The sequence below is a fragment of the Eschscholzia californica genome, unplaced genomic scaffold (genome assembly GCF_041429995.1).
Source record: "Eschscholzia californica isolate CP2 unplaced genomic scaffold, dmEscCali1.0.p SCAF_1, whole genome shotgun sequence".
NCBI lineage: Eukaryota > Viridiplantae > Streptophyta > Magnoliopsida > Ranunculales > Papaveraceae > Eschscholzia > Eschscholzia californica.
Genome location: NW_028238198.1, coordinates 1,248,121 through 1,267,401, shown reverse-complemented (window position 1 = coordinate 1,267,401; position 19,281 = coordinate 1,248,121). Strand labels below are relative to the sequence as shown.

The following is a 19,281-nucleotide window of genomic DNA, read 5'->3' as shown; positions in this document are numbered from 1 at the left end:
TGTAAAAAAGATTACGAAAAAGTAAACACTATTATGTAGCTTACAAGAAATAACATATCGTTAAGTAACTAGTATAGTAAGGGAAAAACACATTCCCTATGAAAAGACAACAACATCGTTGAAGTTATTGATTCAATTAATGGATGCAATCGAACTTCTTTAAGAACGGGTGATGTTTCAGTATATATTGTCAAGAATAGTATAAAAAGTTTCCTTCTTACCTTGGTTTGAGCAGAGTTGCTTTTTTGAAGGCAGAAGATTATCTGAAATTGCTATCTGACTTTCCTATAGTATGGCCAATGAAGATGGCTGACAAAGTTCAAGGTTCGGCAAAATAGATTGGATATCACATTCCTTGGATAACTGAAAACTGCTTTCAACCAGCCCGTTCGTATCGGCAGACACAATCGTATATCTTTCCTTTCAACAATTTCTCTGCCAATCTTTGATTTTTCACCATTGCAAGCTGCCAAATAATTCAGCTCTTATTAGGACACAAACACAGTTTAGTTCTTGATAAGCCTAACAGGTTCTGGCAGCCTTGCTAGGTAAACCAAAAAATACGATTGTTCATGGTCCCATAGAAGAAATCTCCTGGCTCGGAATTTACATGAACTGTTTTTTGGTCATTCTATCATAGTTTTCATTGAATACTATCAACAAAAACAAAAACATTTCAGTGGTTCGTATCATTTTGTGCACTATTTAGTTAGTATTTACCTTCAAAGTATCACATTTGAAGCGAGTATTGAAGTTTGTATGAATAGCACGCCCCATCCCTTCCAAGATTATCTTTAACACACCATAATTTACTTTTAAGTGAGGATACATAAGATTGCTTTTATATGGCTTGAGAAAAACATAAGCTCGAAAAGGCTTTAAAAGAAAGTCAGGACTTCCATACCAGATCGGCATCATTTGCAGCAGCAGCAAGCTCTGAGCTGACTTGCCGGAAGTCAATGCATGGACCTCCACAACCGTTCTCAACAACCATAAGAGGAACTGAAGGTATCTCTTTTGAATCATCTTGATTTTTTGGTACTGCTTCCATTAGTAAGCCTCCTGCTTCAGCAGATTTGCGGAGGATATCACAGTACTGCATACCAAAGCAATGAGTTCCTTTGATTTTAAAGGTGGTTAAGCAAAATAAGATACGAGAAAGTGACGGACCTTAGAAGCCTCGGCTATAATTTCAGGAAGTTCCATGGCAGTGACATCATTTAGTGCAGGAAGGGAGTTTGCAACCAGAACAACCTGGACAATCAAGTAAGATGATGTACCAAAGAAATTTTACTGACAGTGACACCAACAACAAATGACTGCTCAGACCCTCAGACAAAGGCTTAAATGCGTGACCATGATTTGTTTTTGTAGAAATAAGAAGTAAAAGAAAAGGTTTATTTCTCCCAACAAAACCAAACTCTCCAATCAATTATTAAGAGTACATGACATGTTGGTCGTGGGATGTGTCAGATTGTGTGCTCATCAGACAAATTTTCGAATTTCGACAATTAATCATCTTTACGGACCAAACTCGTTTTTCTCTGCACCTGTTTATTTAAATTTTTACTAACAAACTGGGCTTGATCATATCAAACCAAGTGAAAGGGTACTACCCAGCATAATTGCCTTGGAAAGTCAGGAACCCAGCAAGTAATTGAACTTTGCTCACAGACCCTGCGAACAAGCTAACCCACCTCAGTTCCATGGCGGAGGAGTTCACGTGCTAGTGGAAGCATTCCAAGAACAATATCAGCACCAGAGTTGTCAACGAAGATCAATGCTCTTTTGTATGTCTGACATTTCTGGTTTCCAGAGCCTAGCATTCTCTCTTTAAAGATATCAAAGTCATCCACCTGACAGCGACAAAAAGAACACTTATTTAATTTTATTGTAGTAACTGCACATGGATGCATTTAAAACAAATTTTAGAAGTTCGCATCATATAGCTTTGTCCTCTTTACTTGCCTGCCAAGGTCGTTGCATCTTGTCTCGGCTCATACGATATATTTCAATAATGCTTCCATTGTGATAGAGATCAACACAAGCGCGGGATCCCCAATCAAATATATTTGCAGCGAGAACACCTTCAATTACAGCGTATAATCTGTCTCCCTACAAATTGTCCGATACAAATAGTCAATATGTAGAATCTGGAATGCAGCCAGTCCCAAACGGTTTTTCCTTCTGAAGGGAAAACCCGAACTAAGTTTCTAGCTAACTTGATTGAGTTTTGTTGCAATCAATAAGCATGGATTAGTATTACCTCATTCATACTATCAAGCTCCAAAAGTAGGTCAGGTAACACGGCCAGTGATGCCTCATTTTCTCTGATATAAGGAGAAAGTCATATCAGGAGATCATACTGTAAATGCTAGCTTTTCGCCCATGTGAAATATGTCACATTTTCGTCAAAAAGAGGGGGAAAACTGATGAAACGTTCAAAACCTTTGTTTTATGGTTCTATAGACATCAACAAACTGAAACTCCCTCAAGCAATCTTCTCTTAGCTCCAACAGATTGGCAAGTCCCAGCTTACCATAAGCAGCAGGCTCTTCCATCAACCTATTTATTTTAACAAAAAAAATACTGAAGCCTGTACACTAAATCCTGGAATAGTCAAAAGTTTTAAAGGATATCAAACACTCCTATACATGTTGTTCGATCAGAAATACAAACTACTATACACCACCATTGAAATAATTACTTTGCTGCAAGAGAGCTACTTAGCTATAACTGAGAAATTAATTGCATGTAAGTGGAATAATCATTAGAGGTATTGAACAGGGTCTGTTGAACTGGATGGCAGGTACCACCCAGATCAAGCTGTCGAGTAAACTTCAATTCCCTTATAAGGAAATGTAGATAATAGTTTTTGTTAAAAGCTAACTGCTACAACAACCATATTTCGGCAGAACTAAATGAGTTTCTAAGGGAAGCTTTCAGACAGAGAGGATTCTGAATTTGGTTACAGATGACAAAAGAATTTGATTTTGAATAGATGTTCAGAGAGCACATTTGCAGAACAGAGATCCACGGATGCCATAACCATGAAATATTTACATAAGGGGATATCTAATTTCTTTTATTGTTGAACAAAGCTTACATGCAAAAAGAATAAAAAAAAAATATCTTCTACGCAATAGCTCCAGTCTGTTAATTTTTATTTATATCCAGTCCACCAAGACCATAGAGTTTGGTAGCCTCAACATGTAAATACAGTTTCTGGATGCTCTCCTTTTTTTTGCTTGAACTACAATTTACCTTGCTAAGTGAGCAGAGAATGCACAAGCAAATGCATCACCCTTCCTTTTCGCTACGTCAGTTCCACCTTCACTTGCTACCGCCTACCATAATGCATAGAAAGGTAACATAATTTGACACTGACTCAGAATGTGTATACTGTTCTGAAGGTGTTGTTGCAATATAAGACTTCAATAGTGATATGTTTCGAAATAAAACATCACAGAGAAATGGATGTGTACCTTCTCAACAAGGTCAGGCAAATGTTCTGATAGAATTTTGAACCAATAACTACAGCAAGGAACTATTACCGTGTTAAGATAATATAGTATTTCTACTTTTTCTAACTCTGAAAGTAACTTCAGAATTTAGATCAAAATTCATAAGTAATGGGGAGGTAAATTGCATTGGTTGAAGACTTACTCAAGTTCACTTTGATCAGAGAGATCAATAGTATTAGGCTCATACCTGAATATGTGAAAAAGTTTATGCTGTTAGGAACAGTTTGACGAGTCAATTCAAATTAATATTTCATAAGTAAAACAACTAAAACAACAACAACAATAATAATAATATAATAATACAATAATGATAATATTAATAATAATAATAATACTGTAATACTAATAATAATAAGATACGAAAAAAGAGTAGCAAGATATCCAAACGTCATTTATCAGACAAACGAGTAAGACTGCCAAAATAAGGGATATGACTTACGTTTTTGGGTCAGCCAATAATGGGAACACCTCCAATGTGGGTACGAGATGAAGGACTCCAACGTTTAAAGAGGCATCACCAGAGACAAGAATATCCTCTCTTGACGAGGAATGTTCCAAGCCTCTGCAATCCATGGTTCCCGTTGGAACCATGGGTACAGGTGCGATAATAGCAGTTCCCTTCTGAACAAACTTTTCCATCCATGTAATCTGGAGAGGCCATTTACAACAAGGGACTGAGGAAGTCAATTAGAAATTACTAGCTGCCGACCAAATTTTTGCACGATATAGGTTCCTAAAGAAAGGCATGCATGGATCAAAACTCGACTCAGTAAGGATTAGCAGAAAACAACGCTAGTTCAGCATCTTGCTCACATTATTGCTGTTACGACTCGTCTACGGAACTCATTTGGGTTCACTCCGGGTTTTTCCACTTCTGCTTCATTTTAGATTTGGTGGAAATCCCGTCTTTTGTATAAAAGAAAACAGAAGGTTGTTTCAGGGATAACCCCCCATGCCTTATTAGGCATTTGTAAGAGTGTGACTGAGGTTCTTTCTAAGTCGAAATTGCTAACCTTATCATCGAGCTCAAAGGAAAAAGTCATTGGGCATTTACCTTCTATGATCTTAAAAGGTTACTTTGTTTCTACTGGGAGTCCATGTTTAGTTTATATGTGCATGAAAGTATCCAAGGCATCATAAGATTCATAACTAAACATCATCACTCCGCCGGATACATGGCCATAACCTTACAAAGGCACATACACAATGTTTTTCTCTGGAACTATTGTGTACACAGTTACACACCATGTTTTAAACTGTTATCATGACCTTCCATAAATTTTGTGAACTTAAGAGTCGTACAGTATCAAATGCGTGGTACAAGACCATTGAACACCAAATACATATCTTTTTGAAGTGCATAATGCCTACCATATCTCCGGTCTTAACTATTGCATAAGGAGGTATTTGGATTTGGAAAGTCAACAGTGAAATATACCACCTGCCTGCAACCTGCAGGCATTTCAATGTCTTGATATAGATATCTTCATTATGTACTTACCTTCTCATTCAGATCACCAATAGGTGGGCCATGGATCCTTCCTCCCAAATAAGGTGCACCCATCGGGAATCGTTCTACAAGCTGATGTTGCAATAAGTCATCCAGACCATGCTTTTGATAGCTCATAAATGCACCCAAAGCTCCTAAAAACCCTTCATGCCTCAAAAACATAGCTTGTGCCTCTCCTTTTGACCTAAACAAGAAAGTTGTTCAGATGGAGTCAAAGAAACTGAATAGCTGTGGGCATTGTGAAGCACATGAAAGGAAACAGAAAAAAAGAAATTATGGAAAATACATATGGCTCACAATCATCACTCTTCATTTTGTTTGATCATTACTCGATAAAAGAATGCAAACCACGAGAAGTAGCTCTAATATTGATATGTTACGAGTTCTTGAGTTTACCAGAAACGGACTGCATTTGAGATGGTGTCCATGGTATAAGCATGGCCACGTAAGAAAAATCCTCCAAAAAATATCCGCTTGATTCCAAACCGAAGTGCATTCAAGTAAGAAATCTAATGTGCAAAAACGCAATCAGAACAGTATATAAGCGAAAATATACAAGTCCTATTTTTTTAAGGCTAATACATAATGACGAGAAAAGAAAACATCCGTGAAAAGAGCAGCTATGAGAAAATTACAAGTGTCCAACCCTGTTGACAGGTTACAAAGTGCACAGGATACTATCTCCAACAATTAAGATCAGAGAGAAAAGGGAAAATTGCATTCTTCTGCAAATATAATATGTCCATGTTTCATGGAGCATGCTCTACACAATTAAATCTAGCAAAGTTTCTTATGCTGGAAATTGCAGTCAATGCGACTCACCTGCCCAATATTATATGTAATCATTCGCAAGAGGGATAAGGAGATGTCTTCAGGTCTGTAGTCCTCAAGGTGCTTATTTTCAGAAATTGGCTTCCCAAAGCTAGAAGCAATATTTGTCGCTTGGAGACCAATCTATGACCGTTGAAAAAATGAATTAGTAACAAATATGCTTGTGCCCTACTCATTCTAAAAGCAGTAAACTAACATACAGACTCCAGACTAAGATATCTATTACACCCACTGACTTTCAGAGTGGCAATTTGAACTTCGATCAAATGTGCAGGTAAAGATAGTATAGGAGGCTCCACTATTGGCTACCATAGAATATCCATATCGGCACGTGGGAAGCAACGTCGCGTCGACATTGTTTAGTGGTGCACAGTCAAAGGGGTCCTCGATGGATCAAGTTGCAAACTAGAGCAACATTTTTACCGGATTGAAACTCATCATTTTGTTCCAGAAATATTATTTGATGCAAGGCCAAATTTGTGCATCTCTGAGACTCTGATCACCAAATTCATTTTCTCTTAAATTGTCATAAACTGGGGCATTGTTTCGTGCCTTTACTGTGGACCCCATGACTTCTTTTAGGCATCCTACCTATGAAACTGCAACACCATTGAGGCAGAAGAACTCCTGTGATCCCGGCATCTACTCACAGTCATTGCACTAAAATTTGGGTCCTCGAGTTTCTGCATTAGACGATATCCTACTCTATACTTTCATCTTTAATTATGAACTGAAGTGCATATTAACTATTAAATTAACTTGTATATCAACTACTAAGCCAAGAAAATTGTGTACCTTCGAATAATCCATACCACCATAGATATCTCCAACGAACATGTCTATCGCTTTTATATCTCCTTGTTGACTCAACTCCAGCAACTCGTCAAAACTGGGCCAGAGATGGAAAGAGAAATTTAAATAAGACTAGATTCAGATTAAAGTTTTAAAATTAGAGCCAACATCTGAACGGACCTTTGGCACTTCGTCAAAAGCCTTCCCAGGCCCCAATAAGTACCACCACCAACATTTGTCCCACTGACACGCTGAAATTTTCCATCTCCATCCACCTATATCCAGCTCAAGGCAAACAACTAGACTTTTACAAGATTTTAAGTGAAGGAACCTCTCTAGAGGTAAAAGAAGCAAGAAATGAGAGGAAATTACCTTGATTATACTAACACCAGACCCAATATTAACTAGAAGATACGGGTACATATTATTATGGTCAATCTGCACAAATTCTTTCTGGCTCCCAACATGTGTAAAGGCTTCATGATAAATTGCCTAACAAAAAACATCAGTGAAATTATTTAAGATTCTCTTTACATTATTTTTGAGAAAGACAAAAATTATACGAAAGGCAGCATGGCAAAGATCCTCTTTACCGAACTCCCTAGGATTGCAAATAAAAAGAAAGAATGAATAAGCATTCGAGGATAAGAGCGAACTTCAAGATTCATGGTACGGTAAAAGTTAAGAGAGCACCAAATTACACCTTCAGCAAGAAATTTGCTCCAGCCACCAAAGAATCCATCTCGTCTTCCTTTTCAATAGTGACTCCAAGCTTCTCCTTGAAGAGATCAGCAAATTTGAATGCCCCACCGCCTGTTGCCTGCATATACGTGAACCCATATAGCAAGCAAATTATAGTTAATAGTCCAAAATAGTTTCTCTACACATGTAACTATCAGAAGCGAAGGAGAAATGTATGAAGTCACTAGAAATTTCAACCACGTTACATCTTTCACTTATACTCACACCTATTTCCTCATTTACTATCTTTTGTGTTTTAGGTCAAACCCCAATACGCTCTACCCTATAAGGAGAAATTCCAATAAGACTCATACAAAGTACGGTAAACCCATAATGCATCAGAAGTCTAAATCGTTCTCACAACAACCAATTCATTCATAAAGTTTCAAAAGGTGTATGAAGACATGAGCTTCAGATTCAATTGATTCAAACACATATACTAATTAGAGACTTGTTCAATAAAAGAGAAGAGTTCCAATTAAAATTTACCTTGATTGTTGCACAATTTCCTGATGAGGTCTCAGAACGCCCACAATCATTCCCTATCCATGAGAAAATAACAAGAATTAGCAATTTATAAGCAGCCATATAAACAAAGTAACATAGCTAGAGAGAGAGAGAGATACCACCACGATGAAGGTGCTTAGAAGAAATAAAATCCAAGCAGTCATTAATCTTCCGAGTTTCAAATTTAACAAAATGAAGTCTCCCACCAGAACTAGGATAGCTCTTCCTATTTCCACTACTACTCCCGATCGTTATCTCCTTGAGAGATTTCTTCCTCTTATCATTACCAGAACGATCTTCGTGTCTTGAGAAGTACACTAACTTGATCAAAGATCCTATATCACACAACAAATCAAATCGTTTATAGGCAAAAATTAATGAGACAACCTAGAGAAGATGAATCAGATTAAAATTCACTGAGAAAAAAAATGAGATGTAAAAGAGAAATCACCTCCGATGTCAAGAGCTAAATGAGATATATCATCAGACTGGTTAGGTAACAAAATAGTAGGATCTCTATCTTCGAAATTTCCTTGAATTTCGGCACCACTCAGATTAAGTTGAGGTCTAGAATTCAATCTATCAGTCACTTTATCAGGTTGTTGTTGTTGTATCTCAGATTCTCTCTCTACTTCTTCTTCTTCTTTGCTATTTTTCTCTTGATGTTGATGATCGTTCTGTTCCTGCTTCGTTTTCTGGTTTTCGTTCAAATTAGTAGTAGACATTTTGAACTGTTCGTAAAGAAGAAGAAGATGGATCAGACAAACTTTTCTCCAGAGAATCTTCGATCCCTCATAAGCTCTGAAAGAGTTTGAACTGATCTGATTATCAAGGAAGCATATGATTCTAGCTTAAAACAATTATTGGAGTGACTCTCTTCATGAATGTAACTTCAACTACCATTTTTTTGGGTTCGCTCGAGTCATCTGATCATCAAAATAACCAGAGAGTGAGAAAACCGAGGAGTCCTGCGGAGAACAAACACGTATACTTAAAGGGGTGCCGCTAAAGTCCCCCGTCGAAAATGTTGTAGGTGTCGGATTAAGCACAAATTGTGAGAGGTCTCATGTGTAATCTAGGGGCCTACAACATTTTGTCCGGAGGACTTTAGCCGCTCCCATACTTAGCGCTTATATACAGACGAGAGAGAGAGAGAGGGTACATCTGGCGAGCACGTATAGTTCTATAATTTCAACCCTTGATAAAAGGCGCATACTTTGAAACTTGTACCGAGACGAGTGTGAATCTTGAATGATTGCACCATAAGATTAATAGGTTACGAGAGGGTATAACATGCACAAACAAACATTTCTATAATCTGAATCTTTGGAGAACAGTTTGGTAGGTGTAATATTAGCTATTGATGTCCACCACTTAGTTGTGTAAGTAGTTGATTGACATAAACTCCAAATTCTAGAGGTCCCAAGTTCGATTCACAGAGGAATGAGACTTTTAAAGGTGTCCTCTTTGGGGTCAAAAGCGCCCATGCACCAACTCTCACTACTTTTGGTCGAAGACGTCTCAAATCGATGAATTTAAGCTACATTTTGTTCTATAATTTGGTAAGAATCTACTCTATTTGAGTTATCACGACTTTTGGTCAGATACGTCTCGAATTAGTGACTTTGAACTAAATTTTGGTGTACAATACAGTACCAATCTACTCTATTTTAGTTATATCAAATACAAAGTGTTTGGTTCTTCTGAAATTGATAGACTTGAGCTGATTTGTATTTGGGTATTTCGAAAAAAAAAGGACTCCATTCATTTAAAATGGATAGACTTGAGTCAATTTTATAATGAAATCGGCTCAAATTACCCTTCCTTTTTGCAACGTCAGTTCCAGCTTCACTTGCTACCGCCTACCGTAATGCATAGAAAGGTAACATAACCTGACACCGACTAAGAACGCGTAAACTATTCTGAAGGTGACCAATTGCTGCAATATAAGACTTCAACAACGAGACGTTTCGAAATAAAAAAAACGTCGCAGAGCAATGGATGGGTGGGGTACCTTCTCAACAAGGTCAGGCAAATGTTCTGATAGAATTTTGAACCAATACCTACCACAAGGACTTCGTACCCTGTTAAGATAAGATAATATATTAATCTACGTTTTCCAAATTTGAAAGTAACTTCATCAAAATTCAGAAGCAGTGTTAGGGAGGTAAATAGCATCAGCAAGAGGGTTGAAGACTTACTCAAGTTCACTTTGATCAGAGAGATCAATAGTATTAGGCTAAACATGTATGTGCGAAAAAGTTTACGCCGTTAAGAACACTTCGTCGAGTCAATTCAAATTAACAATTCATATAGTGTAAAACTCTAAACAATAATAAGATAAGCAAAAAAAAAGAGTAACAAGATACCCAAACATCATTTATCAGACAAATTAGTAAGACTGCCAAAATAACGGATATGGCTAAAGACGCATCACCAGAGAGAAGAATATCATCTCTTGATGGGGAACGTTCGAAGCCTATGAGATCCACGGTTCCCATAAGTCCCCGCCCCCCACCCCACCCCACCCACCCCTTTGTTTTAGTTACGAGGATAATTAGAAAGGATTAAAACTCGACTTAGTAAGGATTATTAGAAAATATGGGTAGATCAGCATCTTGCTTTGCCGTTACGACTCTCTACGGTACTCATTTGGGTCTTTTGCTGTTATCTTTTGTGTAAAACAAAACAGAAGCTTGTTTCAGCCTTTCAGGGATAACCCCCCATGCCTTATTAGGCATTGGTAAGAGTGCAATTGAGGTCCTTTCTATGTCGAATTGCTAACCTTATCATGGAGCTCAAAGGAAAAGTCATTCGGCGTTTACCTTATTAGGCACATAATCTTACAATGCTTTTACACTGAAACTTTTGTACATACAGTTTTACACCATGTTTAAAGCTGTTACCAGGACCTTCGACTTCCACAATTTTTTGAAGAGTTATACAGCATCAAATGCGTGGTACATAACTATAGAACACCAAATACATTTTTTTTTCAAGTCTATAATGTCTACTATATTTCCACTCCTAACTATTGCACAAGGGAGGGGGGTCATTTTCCTTTCGAAAGTCGACAGTCCGACATACCACCTGCCTTCTCATTCGGATGACCAAATAGCTGATGTTGCATTAAGTCATCCAGACCATGCTTTTGATAGCTCATGAATGCACCCAGAGCGCCTAAGAACCCTTCATGCCTCAAAAACATAGCTTGTGCCTCTCCTCTTGACCTAAACAAGAAAGTTGTACAGAAAAAAAAATGGAAATGGAATCATAAGAATCAAAGAAACTGAATAGCCGAGGGCATTATGTGAAGCAAATGAAAAGGAAACAGAAAAAAAATTACGGAAAAAATATATGGCTCACAATCATTACTCTTCACTTTGTTTGATCATACTACTAGATAACAGAATGCAAACCACGAGAAATGATAGCTCTAAAATTGATACGCTACGAGTTCTTGATTTTACCAGAAACGGACTGCATTTGAGATATTGTCCATGGTATAAGCATGGCGTAAGAAAGACCCTCCAAAAAATATCCTCTTGATTCCAAATCGAAGTGCATTCAAGTACGAAATCTTATTTGCAAAGACACAATCAGAAGTCAGAACACAGTATAGAAGCATCTTAGCCTATACGAAATATAGAAGTCCTAACTTTTTAGGCTGCTACATAATAACAAGAAAAGATCCGTGAACAGAGCAGCTATGAAAATATTACAAGTGTGCGACCCTGTTTACAGGTTAAAAAGTGCAGCAAAATATCTCCAGACATTAAGATCAGAGAGAAAAAGGAAAAATGCGTTCTTCTGCAAATATAATATGTCCTGACACATGTTTCATGGAGCATGGTCTACACAGTTAAATCTAGCTGAAGTGCCGTGCTGGGAATTTAAGCCAATGCAACTCACCTGCCCAATACTAGATGTAATCATCCGCAAGAGGGATAAGGCAATGTCTTCAGGTCTGTAGTCTTCAAGCTGCTTATTTTCAGAAATTGGCTTCCCAAAGATAGAAGCACTATATGTCGCTTGGAAACCAATCTATGACCAAAAATAAATCAGTAAGAAATATGCTTGTGTGTATTCATTCTGAAAGCAGTAAACTAGCATACAGACTCCAGACTAAGGTGCTGTTTGTTTTTTCATTTTTTCAGATCTGAAATCTGAATTGGATTCCAATTCAGATTTCAGATGTTTGTTTTTAAATTTAAGAAAATCTGAAAATTGAGCTGAACTGGAACTTTGTCTGACTGAGCTGAAAAATAGCCCATTAATTTCAGACTTCAAAACAAGTCTGAAAAAATATCCAACTTCTGAATTGCTATGAAATGACGTTTATACCCCCTAAGAAAATCTTCTGTCCGATTCTAGGCATTTTACCACTACCGCCGCCGCCGCCACAAACATAACACACCACAAGTCACGCCCCGCCATCACCACCACAAGTCACGCCTCGTCGTCATCACCACCACCACCACCACCACCACAAATCACAAACAGTACACCACCACCACAAATCACAAACAGTACACCACCACCACCACCACCACCACTACAACACCAGTACACCACCACAGCACCAGTACACCACCACCACGAGTACACCACCACCACTACCACGAGCACACCGCCACCACCACGAGCCACACAAAAAATAAGACCACACAACACCGATTACAAGCACATCATAACACACCACCACCGCCACTTGAAGGGTTCGAAATCCTTGCCAGATCCGGCGTCGATCTAGCTCTGACTAACATCTAGAGGGAGAGAGGATACAGAATATAAGTAGCTACTGTTACCCCACTCCATTAATGGCAACATCATTGCCAGATCTGGATATTATTGTCTTCTTCTACTAAAAATCACTCTCCCCCCTCTACGTTGATCATCTCTCAACTTGTTGTCGCCATGGTGATTTTGGATGAGAAAGGTGAGAGGATCACCAGCCACCATCCGTTTGGAGAAAAAGAGGGCAGGAGAGAGAAGGAGAAAGAGAGAAAGTAAAAAGTTAAAAGCTAGGGTTTTCTTCTATTTTCCCTTAAAAATATCAATGAGGGCATAAATGTAAAAAGAGCAATTCAGACCTAATGTTTAAGATGTTGAAAACAAACATCTTAGTTCTAAAATAATTCACCCAATTCAGATTCAACCAATTCAGATTCAGCCAATTCAGATTCAGATGCACAAAAAAAAACAAACAGCACCTAAGATATCTAATATACCCACTGACTTTCGGAGTGGTAAAACCAAATGTGCAAGTAAAGAGTTTATAGGAATCTCCACTTTTGGCTTCCATAGACTCTCCCCATGTAGATAGGTGGAACACAACGATGCATCGACATTGTTTAGTGGTGCACAGTCAAAAGGGTCCTAGAGGGATCGAGTTTGCGAACTACAACAACATTTTTTACCAGAGTCAAACCAATCATTTTCTTCCAGAAAGATAACCTAATGTAAGACCAAATTTGGGCATCTCTGACACTCCGACCACAAAATTCATTTTCTCTAACATTGTCAAAAACTTAGGTCGTTATTTCATGCTCCCATGTCTTTTCTAGGCATCCTACCTATGAAATTGCAACACCATTGAGTCAGAAAAACTCGTGTAATAATTCCAGCATCTACTCACAGGGAATGCACTAAAAGTTGGGCCTCGAGTTTCTGCATCAGATCAGTAGCGTGTGGTTGGGGATGCGGGGTGTGCTCCCGCACAGGGCCTCCCACCACATGGGGCCCACAAGTAAGTTTTGTTTTAACTCCTACAGGTATTTAATTAGGTTAGAGTAGTAAAGAAACTAGGTTGGACCCACGTGATAAGTTAATAGGCGGTGGTGACTAACCCTAGTTTCCCAAATTATCTCCCCTTTCCCTTTTTCAACTTATTCTCTCTCCTGTTTATTTATATACGTTGTACCTTCTCTCTACCCATTCAACAACAAATAAAAATTCTCTAGCCATTGCCAGTAGCTCCCACGAAAATCCCACTTATCTTCTTTCCATCTCTAGTCTCTACCAACATTGGATAGCCACACTCGAAGTATTCTTCTCAAACTAGTTTATGTAAGTTTATTTAATAATCATTATTATTTATTAGTCTTTTTTATTTTTTTCGAGATCTACAACTTGCTTGTTATTAGTTACTAACTTACTATGTTTGTTCTTCACTTCTAACAAAGAAAACGAATCATACTAGTGTGGATTCTTAGACAAGATTGACTACGAAGGTTTAATTGACGATTTTGCTTTAAAAAATGCGAGAAGAAAATTTTTCAAAGAAAGATATTAATTGTAATCATTTAATTCAGAACAGAACATTGAGATTCAGTTCCGTTAGATCATTTAAATTTTATGTTTATTATTTTGCGTAAAAAAATTTTAACATATAAAAGGCCCCGTTAATATTTTGCCACCGGACCCCCAATTTCTCTGCCACGCCACTGCATCAGATGATACCTATTCTATTCCTTCATCCTTCATTATGAGTTGAAGTGCATATTAACCACTAAATTAACTTGTATTTCAACTACTCAACTACTAAGCCAAGAAAATCTAAATGACTGAGTACCTTCGAATAATCCATACTACCATAGATATCTTCAACGAACATGTCTATCGCTTTAAAATCTCCTTGTTGACTCAACTCCAGCAACTCATCAAAACTGGGACAGAGAAATTTAAATAAGACTAGATTCGGATTAAAATATTAAAATTACGAGCCAAAATCTGAACAGACCTTTGGCACTTCGTCAAAAGCTTCCCCAGACCCCAATAAGTACCACCTCCAACATTTGTCCCACCGACAAGCTGAAATTTTCCATCTCCATCCACCTACATCCAGCTCAAGAAACAAGATTAGACTTTTACAAGATTTTAAGTGGTTGAAGTTCTCAATTAAGAGGTAAAAGAAGCAAGAAATGAGTAGAAATTTACCTTGTTAATACTAACTCCAGTCCCAATATTAACTAAAAGATATGGGTACATATTATTATGGTCAATCTGCACAAATTCTTTATGGCTCCCACCAAGTGTAAAGGCTTCGTGATAGATTGTCTACGAAAAAACATCAGTGACATTATTTAAGATTCTCTCTACATTATTTTCGAGAAAAATAAGAATTATATTAATGGCAGCAAAGAAAAAATTGTCTTCACATTATTACTCCATAGGATTGCAAAGAAAAAGAAGTACTGAAGTACAATCAAGATTCATGCCATTGTAAAAGTTAAGAGAGCACCAAATTCCACCTTAAGCAAGACATTTGCTCCAGCCACCAAAGAACCCATCTCATCTTCCTTTTCAACAGTGACTCCAAGCTTCTCCTTGAAGAGATCAGCAAACTTGAATGCACCGCCGCCTGTTACCTACATATATGTGAACCCATATAGCAAGCACATTGTAGTCACTAGTTAATAGTCCAAAATAGTTTCTCCACACATGTAAATCAAAAGTGAAGAACTTTATCAAGTCACTAGAAATTTCAACCATAATACATCTTTCACTTACACTCACATATTTCCTCGTTTATTATGTTTTGTGTTGTAGGTCCTAGGACGCCCCAAGCTTTAGCATATATTGATATCGTCCCCTCTTTATACACATCAGACCCAAGCCCACAGATACACGGTTTTTTTTTAGCGTCGGCTCAAGGGCGGAGTCAGGGGGTGGCGACCCCTGGCTGCAGTCAGGGATAAAATTTCTGATCAGTAAAAGAAACTAGCTAAATATATCATGGTAGCCAGGTTGTTGAGTTGGTCATGTGCCTTGCCTAACTCCCAACCCATCACGATTTCGAAACCCCTCGCCCTCAATTTCAGTTTTTTCTACTTCCAATTGTTGAAGTAATTCTGCATTGCCCCTTATGTTCTATTTATTTTCACTTTTAGTCCCCAGTTTGTGGATTTAATGCATTTTTGACCATTTTTTGTGGTAAGTCAAGTTTTACCCCTTTTGTTTTAGTTATTTTTTTGTGCTAAGTCAAGTTTTACCCCTTTTGAAGTAATTCTGCATTGCCCCTTATGTTCTATTTATTTTCACTTTTAGTCCCCAGTTTGTGGATTTAATGCATTTTTGACAATTTTTTTGTGTTAAGTCAAGTTTTACCCCTTTTGTTAGATTTCATCGAAGTTATGTTTTAGTTATTTCGCTATCCCCAAATCATTAATGATCCGTACATTATAAATTGTTGTTGAGGTTAATTTTCTTAAATTTTTATGTTTGAACTATCAACGAAATTTTACGTATTCGATAAAATTGTTTTTTAAATACTGCTTAGAAATGGAATTTTTGTTTGTAAGCAATTTTGGACTAGTCTGGGATAACATTGAATCCAGGCTCCGCCCTTGCTTGGGTATGAAGCGTCTGAAGCGGAGATAATATCGATAAATGCTACTCAAAGGTCCAAAACCTCAGTATAAGGAGACGGAAACTCCTCAATCTAAGAGCAAGTCCAATCCCAGCCTGTCTTAGGCCGAAAAAACCACTTTTTCACCTAAAATTATTGGCCTCAGCTCAGCCTCTAAAATTCAGCTCCAACCCCAGCCTCTCTTGAGGCCGAAAATTTGAATTTGAAATTTGAATTTCCCTCTTTTCTACCATATTAAATATTATTAACTATCCAACCACCATATTAAATATCTCATATTTCTCTATAAATACATCTCTCTTTCTCTACAAACTCATCAAACTTCATCTTCTTCTTTCTCTACAAACTTCATCTTCTTCTTTCTCATCAAACTTCATCTTCTTCTTTCTCTACCATGGATCCTATGAATATTATGAATGGGTCCGATAGAGTGTGGAGAAGACTTATCGGACGAAGTGCTTGAACGTGTAGGTCGAATTAGAAGCCAAGATACTCATTCTCGGTTGAAGGCAGATCTTATCGAACACTTATGGAATACGAGATCAAACGATGACAATGAATAACTTTTGGTCGTTGGATTATTAGTAATGTGTTTTCTATCGTCGGATTATTAGTTTTGTGTTTTGGATCGTCGGATTATTAATGCAAAAGTCGGTTTGTATTAATATAATTTCATTATTAAAAGTTGTTTTGATTTTTGTTATTTTTTAGCTTTTTTTAAATTTTATTTTAATTATTTAATGTTTTTAGTTTATTTAAAAAAAAAAAAAAAAAAAGGTAGATCTGGCCGTTGGATAAACCAACGGCCAGATCTGTCCCCCCAAGTGACCGTTGGGGCCCCAACGGTCCCTTGGAGCCTCCATTTAGTCGCCCCTAATGTTAGGGGCGACTGAATGGCCGACCCCAGCCTCCGCTCCAAGCGGCTGGGCTTGGAGCGGGGGGCTGAGGCCATAAATTTGAATTTATGGCCTCAGCCCGGCTGGGGTTGGACATGCTCTAAGAGAAGAGTTCATATTAAAATTTTACCTTTATTCTTGCGTGATTTCCTGATGATGTCTCAGAACTCCCAGAATCATTCCCTATCCATGAGAAAGTAACAAGAATCAGCTGCATATAACAAAGCAACATAACTAGAAAGTGAGAGAGTCCGTGTGAGACAGTGAGAGAGAGAGAGAGTACCAAGATGAAGGTGGTTAGAGGAAATAAAATCCAAGCAGTCATTAATATTTCGAGTCTCAAATTTAACAAAATGAAGTTTCCCACCAGAACGATCTTCGTGTCTAGAGAAGTATACTAACTTGATCAAAGACCCTGTATTATTAATAAACAAAATGAAATCTTTCGTCAACAGTTGGTAGCCCTAGTGGTTTTATGAAAGTATAAATAATGTTGTTGGGCATCAGGCCACTGTCTTGTTGGGTTATAGGCCGGTCTTGTTAGTTTGCGTGGGCTCGTTATCGAGCTTTATCACATCTTCATCCACAATAATCAAGAGATAAACAACCTGATTAACTTTAGGGAGATATAAACAAGTGAGATGTTAAAGAGAAATCACCTCCAATGTCAAGAGCAAAATGAGATATATCATTAGACTGATAAGGTAACAAAATAGTAAGATCTCTATCCTCAAAATTTCCTTGTATTTCGGCACCACTGAGATTAAGTTGAGGTCGAGAACTCAATCCATCAGTCTCTTCATCAGATTCTCTCTCAACCACTTCTTCTTCTCTAGAATGCATAGTATCATCATCGTCGTCCCATTCCTGCTCCAATTTCTGGTTTTCGTTCAAATTAGTAGTAGACATAACCCTTAATTTTGATTTCACAAAATGGGTTTCTTATAGAAATTGGAAAGGATTTGAGGAACAAGAGAAAATTGTTTTTTTTTTCTAATTGTTCTACTACTTTTGCGTGTCGTCTCTCTTTCCTATATACGTTTTTAAAGGGATGAGGTGTCCTTCCTCTCCCAAATTCTCAATTATATACTCCACCTATATCTGCCACGTAAGCACCTCTTTCTTTTCACCATAGAACTCAAACCAACTTCCCCCTAACCGACTTCCCCCTAACCTAATCTCATAGTTTTTTTTTTCTGATGAAATAACCTAATCCTCATTGTTAAAACTAATAAATATGTTAGGAAAATGTTCGTATGCCAAAGACATATTTGGGCCGAATCCTAACTGATATACGTGTTTGGGCAAGATATAGTGATAGAAACTGACTTTTTCTCTCCAAATCTTGAACGTAAACATATTTTGATCGAGATTTTTGGTCAGGAAATCACTGCTGGAAATGTTAATGCGTCAAACTTTTAAACCATCGAAAGCTTGATCAACTTAGATAGATGCCATGATTCTATCTTAAAATTGGTTGATATTGTAGGCTGACTTGGTTGAGGTCTCGAGTAGGAAATCAGCCTTATTAGACTAAAATATAATGAAAAAGATCAATTATTGTTACAAAATATAATATTGTTTAATGATGGGGTTTATGACCTATTCAAATGAATTAACTAAAAGTGGTGGAGATTTAAGTTTGGTGGATAGTAAAGGTGTTTAGAATTCTTAATGATGGGGGTTATATTCGACCTTCAACTACCAAATTTTTGTTTTTATTCCTTTTTCCGCTCGAGTCATAATCAGATTCCGCCATTTTTTTTCTCTTTTATAGGCTTACCCAAGGACTAGCGGGAACTTTGATTGATTGCAACTTGAGATGAATTTTTGTCGGGAAATTTTAGAAGTGTCTCTCTTTGGTTAGAGACGTATTTTAAATGTTGGGGACGAGTGCGAATGTTAGGTGATTAAAATTTTGAGACGGAAAATTTTAAAAGTATCTCTCTTTAGGGTCAAAGGCGATCCCGCTCACCCTCTCAGTACTTTTGGTGAGACATGTCTCAAGTTGGTGAATTTGAACTAAAATTTATTGTATGACTTGGTAGATCATTTGCAATAGGTATATTTGAACTGATTTGTACTTGGGTTATATCAAGTGAAAAGAAC

At 37.5% G+C, this 19,281-nt stretch overlaps 2 protein-coding genes across 4 annotated transcripts; both read right to left on the bottom strand.

Annotated features, from left to right (window-relative positions):
- LOC147562988 (pantothenate kinase 2-like) lies at positions 1-9,058 on the bottom strand. Of its 2 annotated transcripts, none has more exons than XM_086633306.1 (22): positions 8,357-9,058; positions 8,025-8,240; positions 7,888-7,940; positions 7,361-7,477; positions 7,030-7,149; positions 6,838-6,932; positions 6,661-6,754; positions 5,857-5,988; positions 5,431-5,543; positions 5,026-5,218; positions 3,964-4,172; positions 3,667-3,711; positions 3,486-3,534; positions 3,265-3,347; positions 2,449-2,565; positions 2,267-2,330; positions 1,969-2,115; positions 1,698-1,856; positions 1,171-1,254; positions 905-1,096; positions 721-792; positions 1-466 (listed from the first exon to the last, which is right to left on the bottom strand). In XM_086633306.1, exons 1-22 carry the CDS (start codon positions 8,628-8,630, stop codon positions 377-379), a joined length of 2,718 nt encoding a protein of 905 aa, XP_086489432.1. In that variant the 5' UTR covers positions 8,631-9,058; the 3' UTR covers positions 1-376. The 2 variants fall into 2 exon arrangements, with proteins under 2 accessions (XP_086489432.1, XP_086489440.1); XM_086633314.1 differs by having other exon boundaries at positions 8,028-8,240; positions 8,357-8,954.
- Positions 9,059-10,734: 1,676 nt separating this feature from the next.
- LOC147562987 (pantothenate kinase 2-like) lies at positions 10,735-18,230 on the bottom strand. Of its 2 annotated transcripts, XM_086633329.1 has the most exons (10): positions 17,832-18,230; positions 17,456-17,587; positions 17,303-17,355; positions 15,159-15,275; positions 14,845-14,964; positions 14,648-14,742; positions 14,480-14,573; positions 11,818-11,949; positions 11,376-11,485; positions 10,735-11,135 (listed from the first exon to the last, which is right to left on the bottom strand). In XM_086633329.1, the coding sequence occupies exons 1-10, from the start codon at positions 18,079-18,081 to the stop codon at positions 10,958-10,960; spliced, it is 1,281 nt and encodes a 426-aa protein (XP_086489455.1). In that variant the 5' UTR covers positions 18,082-18,230; the 3' UTR covers positions 10,735-10,957. The 2 variants fall into 2 exon arrangements, with proteins under 2 accessions (XP_086489455.1, XP_086489466.1); XM_086633340.1 differs by lacking the exon at positions 11,376-11,485.
- Between the last annotated feature and the right edge of the window lie 1,051 nt (positions 18,231-19,281).

Coding starts and splice junctions, on each gene's coding strand:
- LOC147562987 (XM_086633329.1), bottom strand. CDS start 18,081: ATGTCTACTACTAATTTGAACGAAAACCAGAAATTGGAGCAGGAATGG. Junction 17,588..17,831: donor TTTTGCTCTTGACATTGGAG/GTGATTTCTCTT, acceptor TTAATAATACAG/GGTCTTTGATCAAGTTAGTA. Junction 11,486..11,817: donor TTACATCTAGTATTGGGCAG/GTGAGTTGCATT, acceptor TTTGCAAATAAG/ATTTCGTACTTGAATGCACT.
- LOC147562988 (XM_086633306.1), bottom strand. CDS start 8,630: ATGTCTACTACTAATTTGAACGAAAACCAGAAAACGAAGCAGGAACAG. Junction 6,933..7,029: donor CTGGTGTTAGTATAATCAAG/GTAATTTCCTCT, acceptor AGCTGGATATAG/GTGGATGGAGATGGAAAATT. Junction 3,712..3,963: donor TTATTGGCTGACCCAAAAAC/GTAAGTCATATC, acceptor TCACATATTCAG/GTATGAGCCTAATACTATTG.